Source organism: Leptosomus discolor, chromosome 2 (assembly GCF_034619465.1).
Source record: "Leptosomus discolor isolate bLepDis1 chromosome 2, bLepDis1.hap2, whole genome shotgun sequence".
NCBI lineage: Eukaryota > Metazoa > Chordata > Aves > Leptosomiformes > Leptosomidae > Leptosomus > Leptosomus discolor.
The window spans coordinates 3,006,340-3,026,255 of record NC_141392.1 but is presented as its reverse complement, the minus strand read 5'-3'; the positions used below and the strand labels follow the sequence as shown (position 1 = coordinate 3,026,255).

At 38.8% G+C, this 19,916-nt stretch overlaps 1 protein-coding gene across 1 annotated transcript in view; it reads left to right on the top strand.

The window, feature by feature from the left end:
* Window positions 1-632: 632 nt before the first annotated feature.
* The window catches only part of BTBD9 (BTB domain containing 9), a 126,394-nt gene continuing 107,110 nt past the window's right edge, over window positions 633-19,916 (top strand). Inside the window, exons 1-6 of the mRNA XM_086461841.1 lie at window positions 633-791; window positions 5,768-5,978; window positions 7,056-7,419; window positions 9,035-9,299; window positions 11,355-11,574; window positions 15,413-15,532. Coding sequence (XP_086317967.1) covers window positions 710-791; window positions 5,768-5,978; window positions 7,056-7,419; window positions 9,035-9,299; window positions 11,355-11,574; window positions 15,413-15,532 — 1,262 coding nt within the window. The 5' untranslated portion in view covers window positions 633-709. The remainder of the gene's footprint in view (window positions 792-5,767; window positions 5,979-7,055; window positions 7,420-9,034; window positions 9,300-11,354; window positions 11,575-15,412; window positions 15,533-19,916) is intronic.

Below are 19,916 nucleotides of genomic sequence, written 5' to 3'. Positions count from 1 at the left end.
TCTTTAAACAAATAAAGCCTCCCCATTTCTGTATTTCCTCACCCTACGGTTTTGTTTTGTTTTCCTGTTCGTAAAATTAAAGGCTTGCACAAGGGAAAGATTTGCAACTGCCCTAAGTATTGTAAAAACAAAAAAACCCAAAAAAAACCCCAAAAAACCCCCAAAACCCAAACCCCAAAACCCAAAGAAAACCCCCAAACCCTCTAGTGAGGCAAGAACACTTGGAGAACTTTGGATGTGCAGGGAATAAAATGTGATACAGTTTATACAGGTCTGGTTTAATTAGGACACCCAGGTAGGAAGGTAGTGTTTTGGGGGACGTGAATGCTGTAGCAAGAATGTCAGCATGGAATTTTTGTGACTGTAATGGAGAAATGCGTGGTGATATGTTATCGTCTTTGGTGGTTAAAAAAAAACGAATGGTCAAAACTAAATGGCAATGGCTTGAAAAAAGAAGTTTTACTGCGATGTCGTAAGGTTATTAGAAGTTTTCCCATAGAATGGAAGGGTTTTTTCAAGAATTCGTTTCCACAAGAATTTTAACTGAGAAATAATGCTTCTCGCTCACTTTTGCCGTGGGCTACGTGCCCCCCGTTTCTGATGGTACGTGTTTCATGGCTGTTTCAGGAAATGGTACAGTTGCTGTGCGGCTGGGTGTCGCTGAATAGCGTTTCTATGAGCCTGCCCTTCGATTTGCCTGCTGCTCAGAATGGCAAAGAACCCTAATTTTCAGGAAGTTGGTCATCTGCCTGCGGGCTGCGTCCACTGTAGATCTTCAGACAGCCTCACGGGTGAGTGGACCAACGTATTTTCTCGAGGTTTTAACTGCAGGCTGTAGTTGCACGCCTTTTTAACCAGGTTGTATTAAGTGCATTGATAACTATTTTGTGTTTGTGTTAGTAAACGGTCTGCACTTAGTGTATTGTGTGCTGTGCCTGGCTAAACTTATTCCTGCTCTTCTATTAAAGGAGTCTGTCCCTGAGCAGAACCTAAAACACCAGCGCTACAGCCCTTAAGTGCTGGGAATGTGTTTGTGTAACGGTGCGTAACTTCCCATCTGCTTTCAGCCAAAACGTTTTTGGTACTAAACTGTTGTTCAGCACGCTGTCATGGCATGGTGTGGGTATTTATTGTTAACCAAAGTCTGCTGCTCTTGTAATCCTTTCACAACAGAAGGGTTGGAGACGAGACTTAGAAGTTCTGTGAATTTCATTTACTTGATCTTTCCTGTTTGTACCTCATTGTTATGTTGTTGTTGTTGTTGTTGTTATTTTGGATACTAAGTATCAGAACTTGTGCCTATTTCCTTTTTTTCCCCCTTTCTGTTACAGTTGTCATGGTCAACTTTGTTACTGTTTTTTAGAGGTACAGAGGAACTTCTGTGGGAGGGTTCTGACGGAATCAAAGTGTTGACTTGGGTTATACTCTGTATATGTTGAAATGTTTCCGAAAAATTCCTGTTTCCTGAAATGTTGGCTTATTGTACCAGAACTTAAGAGAACAAAATATTTTTGTATAAAAAGACACGTGTCTATCCATTAAAAAAACAAACCATAAGATTTGAAATAGTGGTGTGTTCGTACAGTAACCTTGCTGTAACAGCTACCATGTTTTGTGAGTTTGTGGAAATAGTAATTGTAATTTAATCAAATTCCAGCAAAATACTTTAAGCATAGCAAAATATTTCATGAAGAAATCTTATTAATGAAAAAAATTTCAATACGACTCAAATCCTTTCCAATCAACTGGCAACCAGTTCCTATTTCTAGATAAAATAGCAATGTAAGAGAATTATATTTAAGAAAATTCCCTTTGAGTAATTCTGACAACATTTGTATTATTTTGCTAGATACAAACTGGAAGATTAAGTGTTTCAGGGTATGAAATTATTTGCTCAGTGTTTATAATCCAGACTCATTTAATGAAATTTATGATTCTAGCAATAGTCTGTTTACTTGCATTTATTTTTAAAGTTGCAAGAGGGTTATCAGTTATGTAAAGATTTTTCACTTTTTTTATAAAAAAAGTTTTCCAAAATTATTTGCAAACAGTTTCTTAAATTCCTTTTGTTGTGCCTGGTGTAAAAACAACCCTTCCGTGTTTCATTGAAACAGCACTGCCTTTCAGAGGCCTCTTCAGTGACAGCCGAAACGAGCGGGGAAGTGACTGAGGACTGGGCGTTGCTGCAGCTCTGGGTTGAGAGCTGTTTTGTAAGGATGTCACTGGGGTTGTGCTGTTGTCACTGCATTTTCTGGATCACGGTTTTGTATGCTCTAACATGTTGCAGGTTACTTCCTAAAAAGAAATATAGCAAGCTGAAAACTGGGGGGGGGGTTGTTGCTGGTTTTCTAGCCGTGACACACATTGTGTAATATTGCATGTTGCCTCCTGTGGTAAATACTAGGCTCCATTTTTCACACCCTGGCTGTTGAAGGTGGCGCCAAGAAGCGTGCCTTCCGGTGGGGTCTGAGCCAGAAGTGATCTGTAGGCCTTCTGGCTTGACCGATGAGTTTGGAGATTGAGTTTTAGTGGTGCCTCCAACTCACTGAGAAGACAGTTTTGTTTTGGTTTGCCGTGGCATGAAGAAAGCTGCTGCAGCTGACTCCTGAAGCAGTTATTTAGCTCTGAATACCTCCTGGAAACAGGTTGTGGTGCTGGTAAGAGGCTTGTAGGTGGCTCGGCCTTTTATTCTGGAGTTCATTAAGTGGTGTTCTTCGACTGCAGGAAGGAGTAAACACCGGGATTCCCTGGAAGGAGTGATGTTGTTTGATGACAGAGGGGATCTTGAGAAAGGGTTTTGCCAAGCTCCCAGCAGCATCTCTGTTTTTGAATCATAAATAATACTTTGAGTTGCGACTAGAAAAATACGTGTTGAGCTCTACAGGGAAGTTGTGAGCTCATAGCAACTTGCCACAACTAGAGCAGCACATTACTTTTTACTTCCTCAAACAGGAAATGTGCAGATCACTTCAAGGGCTGACTGAACACATACCATAAATGAATCCAGTCTGAGAAGATCTGAAGTCATGTATTATTTGGCTCTATATTTTGAAAGAGGGACTGCTCTCCCTGGGCTGCTTTATGTGGAAAATCCACAGTACAGGTGAAACTTGCATTGGAAATGTGTAGTAGTAAACAAATAAACGAGTTTGAGTTCTTCAGTAGACTAGTGTTACCCACGGAAAGCATACAAGGCATGTACATCATTCCGTAAAGTTGCCGGTTCCCAAGCTTCGTGTCATTCAAGCAGTTGAAAGACTCCTCAGCTGGGGGCTTGTGGCCACCGTCTGGGTCCTGTGTTCCCCATGATCAGCATGTTTTTGTTTGACAGTTCGAAACAAGCTTGTCCTGCAGCTTACACGCAGGGGTTTCTAAACTTCTGCTTTCATCGCTTGCTGGAGTTCGGGGTCTGGATGTTCATAGGGACTGGTGTCGTTGGCTTGTTAGCAAGTGTCCCCAGTTCAGACTTGGCCCTCTTCTATACACTGGTTCTTGTTTAGAGAGAGGTTTATGTACTCTTCAGACGGAAGTGTGCCTTTGGTTTGTTTTATTTATTTATTTAACCCGAAGTGGAAATAATTTTCCCTTGAACTTTTCACCCACTTGGCACATGACAACATCCGCAGCTACTGGAAGCAAAGTTCGTGAGCAGCTGATGGCATTCCCTTGACCGCTTTTACAGTCTCTCAGTTTTATGCAGACAGTTCCTGTTGTTATTTTTTAGAGATAAGAGTGGCTGAAGGAAGCAAAGAAGCAGAATGTAGAAAAAATGGCATTAAAAACAGATTTTAAGCCCAAAATGTGCCTGTACTTGTACCTGTATGGAGTATTGTAAATGAACTTACCTAATCCATCAACATTATAACTCGCAGAAGAGAGGTGGTACAGACTTGCTTGGTGACGTGCATCTAACTCGCACGTAGCTGGGTTGACTGACTGTTGTGAATGAAGCTCAACAACCGCAATTACAGACTTGGGAGGTACAGAAGTCTTGAAGGAGCATCGAGGCTGGAGATTTGCAGCTGAGTAACAAATACATCCTTTTGTGTGCTCCTCTGGTGTAACAAAAGGTTTTATATTTGTCTATAAACTCTCCAATAATTATGCTATGATAAATATTATTGCTAGCATAGATTCAACTTGACTCACCTCAGTCTAGTTCATCTTGCTTATTCCAGAGTAAATGTTACTGGACGTGTGTGTTGCGTAAATCTCTTCAGTGTGGAGTTGTCTGAGCTAATTGTAAGTTAACCAGTGCAAATGGAAGAAAAAGTCTGTTGTTATGAACAAAACATACGAATTAATTTGGTTTTGTGTCAGGGGAGAAGAATGTCTGTACAACACTCTGTGTCCCCGTGGTTCAGCTGCCTCCGGTATCTCGGCCAGTCTTGCTGGTTCCACGCTGTAATGGCTACGTGGGCACCCAGCTTCTAATTCCAGTAGCAGAGACAGCCTGAGGAAAGCTGGCGTTTTGTTCCCACTTGCGCTGTGATCTGGATGACCCGTTTAGTATGCTGTATTTTTCTCAAATCTCATTTTCTATTTCTGTCACTTTTTCTTTTTAGTTTAATGTTCTTTGGGACCGTGTTCCTACAGTATATTGATTTTGGGTTAAGCATTTCCAGACGTTATGGAAGTCCAAATAATACTTAACCCCATGTTAATGTGTTTTCTTTCCTTTGTAAGGGTAGAAATGACTGGAAACAGATGCATGTTTCCTTGTAATACTTTAAAAATATAGTTTAAAAATTCACTCATGTCGTGAATATTTCACTTGAAAGACTGACCTCTGAGCTGCGTGCGGGGTACGGCCTCATCATCCTGCTGCTTGTGATACGCTGTCTGTCTTCAGCCCTAAGCGGGTGCCCATTTTGAAAAATGGCTGGTCATTGGAGCACAGAAGGGGTCTCTGAAAATATGGAGGCTTATTATCTGAAACAGCCAACCTCTCTTCATTTAAAAGTTAAACCATAAAAATAGCAGCTGACTTAAGACCTAAGCTCTCTCGTGGATGCTCTTTTGCTACTGAGACTGCAGAAAGCCGCTGTTGCTGAACTAAACCCAAACCAACAGAACTAAAACCTCTCGTGAATTAAGAAGTAATGAAACAATTCCACAGAAGACAAGACTAGCGCATTAATCTGTATTGTACATTAGTGGGCAGTCTGTTAGGGGGTTTATTTTCCTGCATATATGAGGGAACAAGGAGGCGTGAAGCCAACTGAGTGGAAAGGGTAAGGAAATTGAATTGTGTGTTGTGAAGCTTTGCTCTTTGATGGACTTTGGCTGTTGTTTTTTAAAAGCTATCCCGATTGTTTATGTTCTCCCAGTTCTAGAAAGCTGCAGAAACACTGACCTTTTTACTCATCACTGATTTTGGTAGAGACTTGGGAGTTAAGACTATTTATTTCTTTATAATTTATGTGCGTTAGAATTCAGATAAAAATGCTTTCTAATGGTAAGTGTAATTAAAATTGTTTCATTTTTAGTTCCTTTTGTTGGAAGCTTTTTATTTTAAGTAAATGGATTGACAGAACAACAAGGTGACGAAATTCTCTGAAATATTTTCTGTCGGGTAGGATTGTTGATGCAAGCTGCGTCAGAGCTCGGTTGTAAATGAACTTCAACAGAAACCCTCTTGGTTTCGTTTTTCTTGTAATAGATGGTAACTCACACTAGCTGCTTTCTTCGTAATCACAGCCTGATCTTTGCCTTTTTTTAATACTTGTGCCCTTTATAATATTGGTTGTTTCCTTTTCCCCTTTAGGCTACCAGTATCAGCATCCCTCCAAGATGAGTAACAGCCATCCGCTCCGTCCGTACACGGCTGTGGGGGAGATTGACCACGTTCACATTCTGTCAGAGCACATTGGTGCTCTAATGAACGGGGAAGAATACAGTGACGTTACCTTTATTGTGGAAAAGAAACGCTTCCCGGCACACCGAGTGATCCTGGCTGCGAGGTGCCATTATTTCAGGTGAAGTATAGCTTTGTGTCAGGCTCACAGGAAATTTTCATGCAGATGAGATAAACATTGTTTCTCCATGAACTTTTCAGGGTGTAATCATCTGTCCATTGAGTGTGACCTTTTCTGTGTGAATGTTTCCCAGCACATCAAATCATTGTGTCCAAATATAAAAAGATAAATACCATGTCATGATGTTATTCTTTTGACCTTCATTAAATTGGATTTTGAAGGTAGTTTCACAAATTCAAGAGAAAGATAACTTCAGAACAGAGAAGTTCTGCTGTAAAATTGTTTTGATTTCTCAGAGTATGGATGGTGTGCTTCTATGGAATATGCTTGATTAGAGGGTTTAATTTTGATGTGTTGGAATTGAGTATTTAAAGAGGTCTGGCTGATACAGGTTAGGATATATATATTTTAAAGCTAGGAATAGTACTAATCCATCTTTTTGAAGAGCTGGGCATTTTTCACTTTAAACGTAATTAATAGAGCTTCCTGATAGTCTTCTTCCAGTTAATCTTGTCAGAGGGATAACCTAATAACTAAACTAAAACGTGAATGCAAATTGTCTTCAAACTATCATATTTTAAAAAAATTACTTGTGAGTACTTTGATTTTTCTCAGTATTCGAGATTCCATCGGAGTTGCCATGTGCTGGGTTTAGATTAAGGAACAGAGGATCCAAAATCCTGAGATTTGCGAATTTGCCATTGTTATAGTGGCCAACTATTTGTTTCACTTGCTTTCTGAGAATTTTTCATGTTTTTTTCTTTCTCGCTGATAGCACTGTATTTAAAAAAATAAAAATAAAAATGGCCAAGCATCTCAATTCCTGCTTCGCAAGCTATTGTTCAAAGTGGAGATGGAACAGTTGTGGTGTAGGATAAAAACATGATGCATTGGAATATTATTCTTTTGCAGCTGCTTTCAGAGCAGAGCTGCGCTTGCCAAGTGTAAGGGTTTTGCTTTTGTAATCAAACCATATCCCCTTTGTATTCCCCTTGCTGTAAATAGTCATTTATTCCTTTCTCTTTTTGCCTGGTTTTTATCAGATCTAAATTTCTCAAAATTTTATCTTCCTTATAGAGCATTATTATATGGTGGAATGAGAGAATCTCAGCCTGAAGCAGAAATTCCTCTTCAGGACACCACTGCAGAAGCATTTACCATGCTGTTGAAATACATCTACACTGGTCGTGCTACACTACGAGATGAGAAAGAGGAGGTTCTCCTGGACTTCCTGAGCCTAGCCCATAAATATGGATTCCCAGAACTGGAGGATTCCACGTCTGAGTATCTTTGCACGATACTGAATATTCAGAATGTCTGTATGACATTTGATGTTGCCAGTCTCTATTCCCTTCCCAAACTGACTTGTATGTGCTGTATGTTCATGGATAGAAACGCCCAGGAGGTGCTCTCCAGCGAAGGCTTTCTGTCGCTTTCTAAGGTATTTAGCTTTTGTTTGCTCTTTGTCCCCCAGGAATGTTAATTTTAATCTGTAAACAACTTCGTGGTAAAATACTAGCGGCACCAGATACAAGTTTATGTGTTAGTTAACAGGTATAATATTACACTAGTGAAACTGTGACGGTTGGAGATGTTCAAGCCAAGCTGAACTGAAAATCCTGGTGATCTGTTCTGAATTTTTTTTAGGTATTTAATTTTAACCGGTCAGTACAGCTAAATGTAGTAAATCTGGAGTATTCTAAAAAGCGGGAGCAGGCAATCTAATCTTAATTTGTCTTTTTTAATCTGTTCTTAAAAGAATATGATTTGGTTTCTGAATGCTGCCCAAGGGATATAAAGTAAAGATTTGAAGACAGCAGAAGATACTCCCTTCTATTAATGTCTTGGTATAGGCTGCCTCAGTGGTAGGGGATTTTGTACTCTGTAAGCGAAGGCGTTCTGGAGGTTGCTGTGAGTTATATTGCTGATTGTCATCGTGTTCTGAAATTGCGTAATATAGTGGTGGTGTAGGGTGGTTTGGGGTTTTTTGTGTCGGTTGTGTTGTTGTTGTTAGCTGCAAATATTTGTGCCCAAGTCAGGCTGTTCTGTGACATCGGAATGTGAATGTTGCACTTACTCTGGAGTGGGTTTTGAGCCGGACGCCACAGTGACAGAGTGCTTCCAAGTGGTGTTCGCGTGAAGCAGCCGGGTGTCTTGAATGATGGTTTCAGTTTAGTTTTTTTAAAAGGGTTTTTAGTGGAAAAGGTGTGATGGGTATATTCCTTGAACAAGTACAATACACTCTGCTCTGCTGACTGACTTACTAGTTCTGCAGGAAAAAATTGTTTTTTTCTGCCTACTGTGCTCTTTGTCGTGCGCGGTTTGTTGAATCTGAGCTCTGAGAGCACATCATCAGTAAAGAAATCAGCACAATTCCTCAGGAAGCTCATGCTTTATGGTATCTTTGGCATAGCCAGTCCTGGTACATATGAGAGCTTTATCCTTTTCTTAGGCAAACTCCTAATTATTCTGCTAGCTCAGTAAAAATCAAGAAGATTCTTTTTGTTCTCATTTTGCAGTCAGTGGGTTTTCTGCATGAATAAGAGCTGCTGAAGTTTTTACCTACTGATGCTAAGTTGGTACTGAAAGAGAGAGAGAAAGGGGGGGAAATCCCAAGTGGTTGGAAATGGTTTAAAAAGGTGACTCCAAGCCGCGCTATGTTTCTCATTGGTGTTCTTACACCAGCCTGAGTTTAAAGGAATGGTTTGGATTATACTACCAAATCCCTAAATCACCTCTTATATTCCAAAGTAAATTTGAAGTAGTAACTGGAATTTAAATTGATTTGAATAGTTCTTCACACTTCACTTCTGACTTACTTCTCCCAGTGGGTTTGTAATATTAACTATTATTTACACAGTGGGTTCTGTAATTCTTGCATAAGTAAGACCTGCGCTTTCAGGTAGTCGCTCCTTTGGAGATTATATTTAATAACTACAAGATAAAATACCCATTAAACTTTGCCTTATTTTAATTTCCTTTTTTTTCTTTAAAAAAAAAAAAATTCGTTTATTTGAATGGTTTTTTTGTGTTGGTTTTTTTTTTTTCTTTTCCAGGCTGCTCTTCTAAGCATTGTACTGAGGGACTCATTTGCAGCTCCCGAGAAGGACATTTTCCAGGCTTTGATGAATTGGTGTAAACATAACCCCAAGGAAAACCATGCTGAAATCATGCAAGCAGTACGTTTGCCACTAATGAGTCTAACAGAACTGCTGAATGTTGTAAGACCTTCCGGATTGTTGTCACCGGATGCCATCCTAGATGCCATTAAGATTCGTTCTGAGAGCCGGGACATGGACCTCAACTACAGGGGCATGTTAAGTAAGCGTCAGGTTTTTTGTTTATTTGGGTTTTTTTTTTCCTCATTTAGTGACTACAGTTGTCTGGAGGGTGTGGTTAATTTTGTACTTTGAGTTTTTCTCTGTTATGTGTTTTAAAAGGCTTAGATAATGACATATCTTGTTAGGTACTGTTGCCATTTCTATTCCTGAAATAATTTTAGTCAACGTATTTTCTTGCTTTGTATCTCAGATATTGCTCAAGCATGAATGTTGCAATAAAAGTGTATTTCCTACAGAAGTGCTATTTTAGTAGAAACATTTTGCAAAAACATTAAAAATGAAAATGTGGTGGCAGTGGGATATATGATATTTAAATGGTTTTATGTTGACGGTGACTTGTTTTCTACTTCATGAAGGTTTTCATCTTTTCTCCATGACTTTTGATTTTTCTCTTCCATTTTACATGCTTGCCCAAATAGTGTAAGCAAATCTTCCAAATTTGTGTTAATGCAAGTCTAAAAAGTGCAAGAAGCCCTGTGACTTCTGACTGTGCTCTCTGTTAATTCAACAAGAATATCTAACGCTGAGCTTTAGAAAGATACTGTTTGCCGTCTAATGTGTGATTTAGAAAGAACATTTGCCCCACAGCAAAGAATAAAGTTAAATGTTCTTTGAGAGCCTGTACTGTGGTCTGTCAGTCATGCGTGATGAGCCCTGTAAATAACTGCTTTCTCGGAACTGCATCTCCCCTTTGTTCTCTCTTAGAAGTTACAGATATTAATATTTAAACATGAGTTTAATATTAGGCTATTGCAAAAGTCTTGTCATGCAAGGCGTTCTGTTGACAGCGCAGTAGATAAATTTGAAACGTTTAAATGGTGTTTTCCAACTTCCTCTTCTGCATGTTTATGTCTTGATATGTTCCTCAAAATTTCTAGCTTTGTCAAAATTGCAGCTTTTTTGAGAATTGAATCTGTGTGTTGCTTTAGTACTAGTTCTGGCTCTTGGGACTTTTTTATTTGTGGAAATATTGAGGACCACTTGTTGTTTCATAGTTGTGCATTTGGTGTTTTTATGTATCAGTGCTACAATACAGTTAAAATTTTACCACTTCAAATTCTGTTCTTTAGATGTTAAACTTAACATCCTGTTAAAATTCATACTTCTGTTGCCAGCCTGCCTGTAGAGTTCAGGGGCAGCTTTTCATTATTTAGCTTTCAGATCATGTTTTCTAGGGTCTTTGCTCAAATAAGACTGTTAAAAATGACTTTTTAACAGCATGGTTCATTACTGTATTGCTTTGCAGTTGGAGTTAGGGTTCATTATCCCCAGCTATCTTGATGGAAGTTCTGTTCCTAGGATGTAACAGGTTTATCACTGTGGAATGATGGCATAAAAAACTTGCTTTATTGTGTTGATTCAAAGCCAAAGTAGCCAAAGGTTTCCCGTTTCACTCAGGTTCGTGTAGCTTTGCAGAGTACTGGAAGCTTGTATAGCTATCAAAATAGCTTGTATAGCTATACCACTGCATATACCACTCTGCAAATTCGTGATGCATCCACATCTTGAATGTTTTATGTGATTTTTAGTTTCCTTCCACATTAAAAAACAAAACAAACCAAAAACCAAACCGAAAAAACCTCCAAACAAAACCCCCATTGAAATTAGAGCAAAAACATTGGAAAGAAAGGGCAAAAAAATATAGAGGTATGGTGAGAGGTTGATCACAAGGAGAGACTAAATAGACCAAAATGTTAACACCAAGAGGAAAGTGATGATTCAATGAGGAAGGTGCAGTAGAATTCTGTAAAATCATGCAGGGGACTGCAAATATAAATAATATGTACTAGTAAATTATCACTAAGTATTACTATAGAAGACCTAGAGGGCATCAAATGAAGTGGAAGAAGCAGAATTTCTACAATGCCCCTCTTGTATTTTTTTTTTTCTTTTCGCTTGAGCGCGTGTCTGTGGCCAAGAAAGGATACTGGCCACAAATCTCTGTTGAGACCTCATACTGTTGGTGTTCAGAATGTCTAATTTGCAGTGTGAGAGTGTAAAAAAAACTGAATAAGCCATTATTTCCTTTTCTTAGTACCGGGGGAAAATATTGCAACCATGAAGTATGGAGCGCAGGTGGTAAAAGGGGAGCTGAAGTCCGCTCTGTTGGATGGGGATACTCAGAACTACGACTTGGATCACGGCTTCTCTCGACACCCCATCGATGACGACTGCCGGTCTGGCATCGAAATCAAACTGGGCCAGCCGTCGATCATCAACCACATCCGGATACTGCTGTGGGACAGGGACAGTCGGTAGGTGCCGAGTTGACCGGAAAAGGGAAGGTGATGCGTTTTGTACTGGTGATAGTGTATCGATGTGCAATAGTCATTAAATGTGTCCTGTAAAAGCGCGACAGCAGGGTTGGAGCTGACAATGACAAGTTCCGTTTGAAAATGCCTTGGGTTTTAAATGCAATTTTGGTTACTTACAAACCAGATTGTATCTTGTGGTGCTGAACTACCTCATCATATTTCAGTGTGGTTTTTATGTCTTCATTAAACAGTTTGTTACTAATGAAAGTTTATGTAATTTAAATTGTTTTCCATTTGCCACTTAGTTTTCAACTGCTTTTATTTTAGTTTGAAAAACAGTATTCCAGTTCTTTCGCGGAAACCGTATTTTTTTTTTACATATTTACATTCTAAACACTGAAGGAATGTTTGTTCAGATTTTCTCTATCTCAAAATTGTTAATAAATTATGCACTTTGACAATAATTCAGAGGTAGTAAAATTTATTTAGGATGTGAATTACTGGCTAACTGCAGTAGTTATTAGAAGCCACTTCATGGTGAGGCTGGTGAAGTACGAGCTATCACGGATGCCTTAGCCAATATGTACTCAGCTACTTTAGATTATTGTGGAATGCATGAAAGGTCAAAGTATGCATGTTTGAACAACTGAGTGACTGCTTAAGTAGGAGAACTGCAAGGTTCTTTTTATCTGACAAATTGAATATATTAATTTTATAACTTGCCGTGACAAAGATTTTAGGATTTAGTAGACAGCTCATGCAGGTATTTATAAGCAAATCTCTATTGAAAGCAAGAAAACAAGATACTTATGCTTTTAACACACTATTACCTTTCTGATAAAGGACTGATTTTATATTACTTCCAGACTAACAGTTTAGAATTGCAAAATAGTTGCATTTTTTTTTTCTTAACTAAGCAGTATTATTTTAGAACAGGGTGTGCTAATGTTTTATTTATTTTTACTGTTTATAAATGAAATTATTTTTAAAATATGAATTACACTTATCAATCAAAATAAACTGCATGAATTTTTAGCTATTTAATTGTGTCAAGTAAGTTCTGATTAAGTTCAACTGAAATTTGTGCTGCTCTATTCTTTTTGGAAAGACTGAAAAGTAAAACTTTGAAGGCACAAGGAGCTACTTCATGCGACATTATGCTACTTGTCCCAGAAGATCAACCCAATTTATAAATCAATTGCCAACCAATTTTCTAAAATTTGAAAAACTGTTAGACATACATTAATAATGAGGAGTTCTCTAGCAGTTTTTAGAGAGCTTGTCATTCGTAAAACACCCCTCGTCTGCAAGGCGTAAGTCGGCAGCTGCTGAAGCTCGGGAGGAAAACCCCGCTCCTTGGGACAACTTACTAAAAAATTACGTGTTGCTTGGTGTCCTGTGCCCTTCCTCTGAAACTTGTAGAGGAACCGTTGTTGATGGCAGAATATCAGACAAGGTGGACTTCTGCTCTAGAGATTTTTTTTGTCTCCATAAAATACAGGTGCAGTGGTTTAGGATCTAATTTCTGTGTGGTTCTGAATTTTCTGGTTTTCTGTGGGAAGTTTGCTATTGGACTTTCTTTTGCCTATCAGGTAGAGCACCTGAATTGACAGGGTTTTCTCCCCCACTGTAGCTCGGTTGTCCAAGATAAATGGAAAAGGAAGCGTTTGGAATACTGTGTCCAGTTGTGGGCTCCTCAATATAAGATGCTGATATCCTGCAGCGTGTCTTGCTGACAGCAGGACACCGAGATGAGGGCTTGAGCACACGATATACAAGGAGATGCTGAGGGAACTTGCTGTTTTACGAGGAGAAGACTTTGAAGGGGGAACTTATTGTTGGTTTTGCCTATTTAAAGGAAGAATATAGAGAATACAGGGCCAGACTCCTCTTACAGCTGTTTGCTGAGAGGGCAAAGGGCAGTGGACCCAAGCGACAAGTTAAATTCCTATTAAATGTTAAGAAAAGAATTGATCACGGGGTAGTGTAACATGGGAAGAGTGTGCCCAGAGAGCTTATGAGTATGTCAGCCCTTAGAGGTATGCGGAACTTTACCAGCCAAGGCCTTAAGGAACTTGCTCTAAGATTGTCCTTGCTTTTTTTAAAGATCCTTTCCAACCTATATACTCTCTTAGTCTAAGAATTACCAGCCACTTAGCTGCATTTTTCTCACGAGACACCTGAATATTGTCTTCAAATGAGATGTTTTAGCAACTGTACAAGTTTTGGTGGCTAGTGGAACATGTTTTTAAACTACTTATTCATTTTAACTGTCTCTGTGAAGCTCTGGTCTGTTGGAGATCTTTATATGGATGATGTACATTCTTAAACAAATACAAGCTAACGGGTGGGTTTTGCACCTCTAGTTTAGAGGTGTTATTAACAGGTGACTCTGGGGTATAAAAGTGCTAAGGAGACTAGCTGTCCAAATTACATCTGCAAAAAAGATGCTATCCTTAAGAAAAATACAAGGCATGGTGTTGTGTATGACAATGGAAATGTGGTTTTCAGGTCACTTTTCTTTGTTTGGTACCTTCAGAAACAAAAAAAAAACCCAGTATGTTACAAATTTACATTAGTCTAGTGATGGTGATGTGACAACCGCTGACTTCTCAGCACACAGACAGTAACTTTTGGATCAAAACTGCTGAAACTTTAAAATGCTGGAGCCTAGTTCAGTCAAATATGCATAGGCTAGTAATAACAAATAACACAGTGTATTTGTACGGGTTGTGAATATTGCACAACTGACTGGCCTGAATGTGAAAGCTGATTATGCAATTGAAATCTTAAAGACTCTGCATTACCTTTGTAGGTGCATAAATTGGCGTTAACAGTGTCATCTATCAGCTTAAGAATTTTAACAATGCCACTTTAGACATCTACCCCTCTAAGTCCTCAGCAAAAAATTGGAAATACTGACAAAGGCATTGATGTTTAACGAAAAATGTCCACGTAGAACTGCGGATGACCAGTTCTTCTTTTAAAAGTCAGTGTGAAAGGAGGATAAGTACCAACATGGTGCTGTTGAAATGCCTGTGAATGTGGCAGAGTGGTAGATAAAGAGAAAGAAAATATTCTGAAACATGTATTTCATGATTTGCTGATGCACAAGTGGAGTTAAGTATGACCGTTGTAGGTATAATACGGAAATAGCTGCGGCTTTTAAGTTTCAGGTTGGGTTTTCATTCTCCTGACAGCAAACTATAAGCTAAACAGAATCGATAAGCAAGAGGAAGGCATAGGTCCTGTTGGTGACTTTTTTCACAGTTTATTTTTGATGAGGTGGTTTTGAGGTGTGTAAGTAGCGACGGGCTTAACAGTGTCTCATCAACAACTGGAAGGGTCAGAAGCGAAGAACATCAGTGAGAAAATGATGATAAAGTAAATTTGCTGTTTTCAAGTGAAGGGTTTGAATTTGCATTTTTGATCTGCTAAATGTTTTTTGATTTTTCTTTATTGATATGGCAATAGAAATAACAACTGTATCACCGGTGTGTTAGATTTGTTCCTGCAGAAGGAATACAAATGGTTATTTTTATTACTGAGTTGAAAGTCTCCATAGCTGAGACAATGATCTCCGCTAATTCTTGCAGGTTGCCAGCGTTAGGATGTTTTAAGTCGTTCTGAAAATACATCTAAACATAACTGCATGTGAATTTATTTTCAAAGCTAGTTTGAAAATAGGAATCTCTTTTAGGTGTCTTAGGTACAGGTCTGTGGGTAGGGACAAAGAGCCTTCTTTCCAGCCCAACTGAAAACCCAGAAGAAAGTCTAAAATTTAATGCCTAAAACGTGAATACTTGTATTCTAACCAGTATTTTTTGACAATCCATAGGTCTTATTCCTACTACATTGAGGTGTCCATGGATGAGTTAGACTGGATTCGGGTTATCGATCACTCTAAGTACCTCTGTCGGTCCTGGCAGAACCTCTATTTTCCTGCCCGTGTCTGCAGGTGAGTTCATCAATGTGATGGTGCATGGCTATCGTTAAATAGTGTGGACACCAGGATAAGTCTGGATTTTGTGACTGCGTTATGTGTTTCTGATAATGTATGGTGCATACAACGTTCATCAGCTATCTTAAAAAAAAAAGTCTATCTTGGATGCTTTTTTACTATAAATATAGGTGATAAATTGCAGGCATCCTGTTTTGAAAACGTGGGTACTTCTGTCTCTAAGTATGTATCTCTTTCTCCTTCCTTTCTTTTTTTCCTTTTTTTTTGAGTGATACTCCCTTTTCCTCTTGCAGCTGATGTCTTTGTTTTTCACCCAGTAGCAAACTTCATTCCTTGACTGCCAAAATGTTTAAAATATGTTTACAAACTTGTTATAGAACTTTGAAATTTGTTTTTATGTATTTCATATATTTTCTGCTGTTGCATTGAAGGAGTGTTTTAAACAGCTGAGAAGAGTGAAAGGGGAGAGTTAGGGCTAAGGAGGTTTGGGCAGTGCTTTGTGTCAACCAAAGCAGCTGGGTGGTTTTAGTCATTATTGAGATGATGATGTCTTTTTACTGTAGGTGCTGGGAATTTGGGAAAAAGCTTATCATCACATTGAAGCTGACTTATCCAAAAACTGAATGGAGCTCATTGGCAGAGAGGCCATGACCTGTAGATTCCAGAGATGTTGCCATCATTAGGTTTTGAGTCCCCCTAGACCCAGAGAGGAAATGCCCTGTATTGTAATAATTGTTCTGTAGACACAAACTTCGCTCAGCACAGCAATTCTCGGAATCCCCAAGGAGTGGAAGTGCTTTCTTTTCCCCAAAGAATGACTTTTTCTCTGATATTTACTGCTCTGCAACATGGGATTGCTGGCAAGCACTTGTAGTCTATGGGGAAGGAGTCTTTTGGGTCACTTGTATGTCTCTCTCTCTCTCAGCCTCCTTGTTCTTTAGTAAATTCATACTGAACGTAGCCTGAACAATTTTTCCTGAGTCAAACAAATACATTCTCACCTTTTCCCTGCAAGTTTTATGGTTCTGATGTTACTGTTTTCTCTGTCTGAAATGGTTAGTGCCATCCCTTTGTGTGTGTGTGTGTCTCTGGCAGATTTGTGATAAATTGTCTAGCAATGATGAAATGCCTCGTGGAATTTGTGGGTGTTTTATGTTTCCTGGGGACGTGTTTTTGTGTGTGTGTGTGAGACCTTTCCTTGGTGCAAACTGGACGGATTGCTAGTGAGCACGGCTGCTTTGCTTCCGTCCTGTTACCAGGAATATTTGAAGCAGTCTAGGGTGTTAGAGTGGGACTTCCCTTAATCTTCTTTCAAAAGGGCGGCCGTTCTTTGGCCTCGTCCAAAGGCTTGTCCCAAAGTGATTTTCCTCTTTCAGCATCAGTTTATCTGTTTGTCATCCACCCCACTCAGCTGTCTTCATCTGTGTGTGTGCTGTGTTATGAGAGCATCGTGGTTCTGTTTGGGTGAAGGCTCTTTGTAGCCTTCCCTGCAAGTGCAGAGATGGAATTGTGGAGGGAAGAATGTTATTCCAGAGTTTTAAGTGGTACCTTACTCATTTTTTGGCACAAAAGGACTTCTGATACATTCTAGCTCTCCAATGATGTCTTAATCCTCTGTAAGCGACTTGCCCTCTATTGGAGGAACAGATTATCAGGAGGGAGTTAATCTCATGCAGTGTTTTTGTATTCATAGCTATATTTTTTCTACTTAAATGCATGCACAAGCACACCTGGAAACTTCCCCGTTGCAGTTTTATGTTAGCAGATAGTTGAAGTGTAGAGTTGTCAGGTAACTACAGCACAGATATCCTTGTCACATAGTCTTCATGCCTCTAATTTTTCCTGTTGTGCTTCATGATCCCCAGTAAACCCATGATTTTTGATAAATCTCTGTTCTTCATTATCATATTTAAAGAGTGGTGGGGAATTCCGTGGAGGTGCAGCTACTTTGAAGAGTGAGTGAAAGAGCTAAAGGGAAAGTCATGTAGCAGTGTGAGTGTTATTGTTAAGGAGCAGTAACCTTAAGGCGATGAGCTCTCAGTTGTGAGCCAACATGATAATTCAGGGTGGTTTAGATAAGGGTGTGCTGTAATTTCCCTTTGCATCTGTGAATTGAAGCCTACCTTATAGTCAGAGTGCAATTTGTTAGTCAAAAGTAAAAGTACTGTGGCTATAATCTGCTGTTCTTTTTATGTATTTTTTTTCCTGTAGATAAGAGGAAAAGGCTACTTTAAATTTAATTAGAGACCTAAAATTGCTGACAAATTTTTGAGGAGTTTCACATTAAGAACTTTATTCATATTCATATAAATAGTTAATTCTAACTTGAAGGTTGGCTCCACTTTGATTAGAGGTTTGGACCAGATAACCTCTGAGAGGCTTTGAGGGGAGGGGAGGCTGTGTACACATACATAGTAGTATTTGAGACTTGTATTTATCAGGCTTTTAATTAATATTCTGTTTAGAATGAAGTGATCAAGGAGTACTTTTTTTTTCTGTCTCTAATTTCAGGGGTTTGTGATTATGTATTTAAAGTAGTAGTTTACTTAAATGAGTTAAACTAGTTACCTCTAGGATACTAACATACACAAAACAGAAACCCTAAACTATGTAGCAGTTTTGTCATCTAAAAAAGAGATAATTTCCAGTGTTGTCAGCAGAGATTTAAAATATAAACCAATATGAATTATGTCAGAATGTATTCTTTTAATATTTGATGTTCTGTTTTTACAGATCAGTTATGCATGCTTATCAAAGGGCAGGTATGTTTTAAGTGTTTTATATGCTCTGTCTAGAAAGAAATTGTCAGATTATGAACAGATCATGAAAAAAAGGGATTTGTTTCATTTGGGGATGTAAACACCTGCCCTGTTTTTAGAGGAAGACTGTATTGTAACTCAGCAAATCACTCACACTTACTGGCACTGGGTTAATCAATAGATTCTTTAGATCCAAAACTGGCCGTGTTTTCATACTGCTCAGCACTGCTTCTGTTGTGGATTCTTGAGTCAGTGTGACAAGTCCCAGTGCCAAAATTTTCCCGTTCGTGGGCAACGGTACAGAGGAGTGCACTGCAAGCATCAGCGTTGCTGTCTTCCTGCCATTAGATTTAACATTTGTTCCCTTCTTGTCTTAGTAATGCAGATGATGATCTCTCTGCAAGCAACCACTTAGGGAACCATGCAGCATTTTTTTTTTTTTTTTTAAAGCTTTGTATGCATTTTCAGCAGCAGGTGATGGGCTGAGTATTTCTCATAGTGCAGTTTCTTACCAGTATAGGTTTGAGATAGGTGGTGTTTGGGGTTTTTTTTATTTAAAAATTTATTTTAGCTCAAAGTGCTTTATGGCATCGCTGCATAGGATGACATTTTGAGGAGCAACAAAGGATTGGAGACTAGGGCTGTCGGCTTTACTATTTCTTTGCACGCCTGTTTTCAAAGCGAGGGAGTAGAACATGCCAAATTCTGTACACCTTGGTGAAGGACAGCCTGTTTGTGTCTGATGCGGTAGAGCAGTTGTTCTTCCATCATAAAGAGACTATGAGCACCGTAACATCAGGCAAGGTTAGTTGCCTTTTTGAGTTGCCTTCTACATAAATATTAGTTATGCAAGGTGAGAGCTGTCAAGGGCTTAACTAACATGTTCACCTGAGTTTTAAGAAGCTGTTCAAACGTGGGCATAAAAATTGTTGGACTGTGTCTTCTATTTGCATGCACGCAAGCTGGTGTTTCGTTTAGTTTTTGAAAATCTTTCGCTTTTCTCTTAAGTGAATCTACTATTTTCAAATCTACAATCGATGCCTCTTTCACACCAGCTGGATGAAAAAAATGCAATCTTCTGGCAGTTAGTTGTTAAATAATTCACTGTGGTGCAAATTACTTATTTTAATACCGGTTCCATCTCCTTAACAAGTCATTTATTGTGCTATGTGTGTCATAGTCTCTATCAGGACTTTGATATTTATTATTTTTTTAATACATGGAGCATTGTGGAATATTGGCAGTAGTGTTAGAGTTAAGGGCATTATTGTGCTTCCTCTGAAAGATAATTTGTACTTGGCAAAGCATGGTCCAAGCCATCCACCATGATTAGACAGAATCAAGTAAGTAACATAAGATTATTTACACTTTTCTTCCTGTTGCTCACTTGTATGCTCGAGTCTGTGATTTAATGGGTTCAGAATAAGTTTTGCCAGCCATAACCTTTGTCTAGGTTAATAGATTAAAAGTGGAAGGGCAGTGACCAAAACCTCTGAAATTCTATAATGAAAAGGAGATGAGAAGATTTTTTTATGCTTTCTCACAGACAGAAGATGATGTATTTGTGATTTGTAGAATGTAATCCCTGATTTAGATATACAAGCTAATTTGTACAAGGAAGA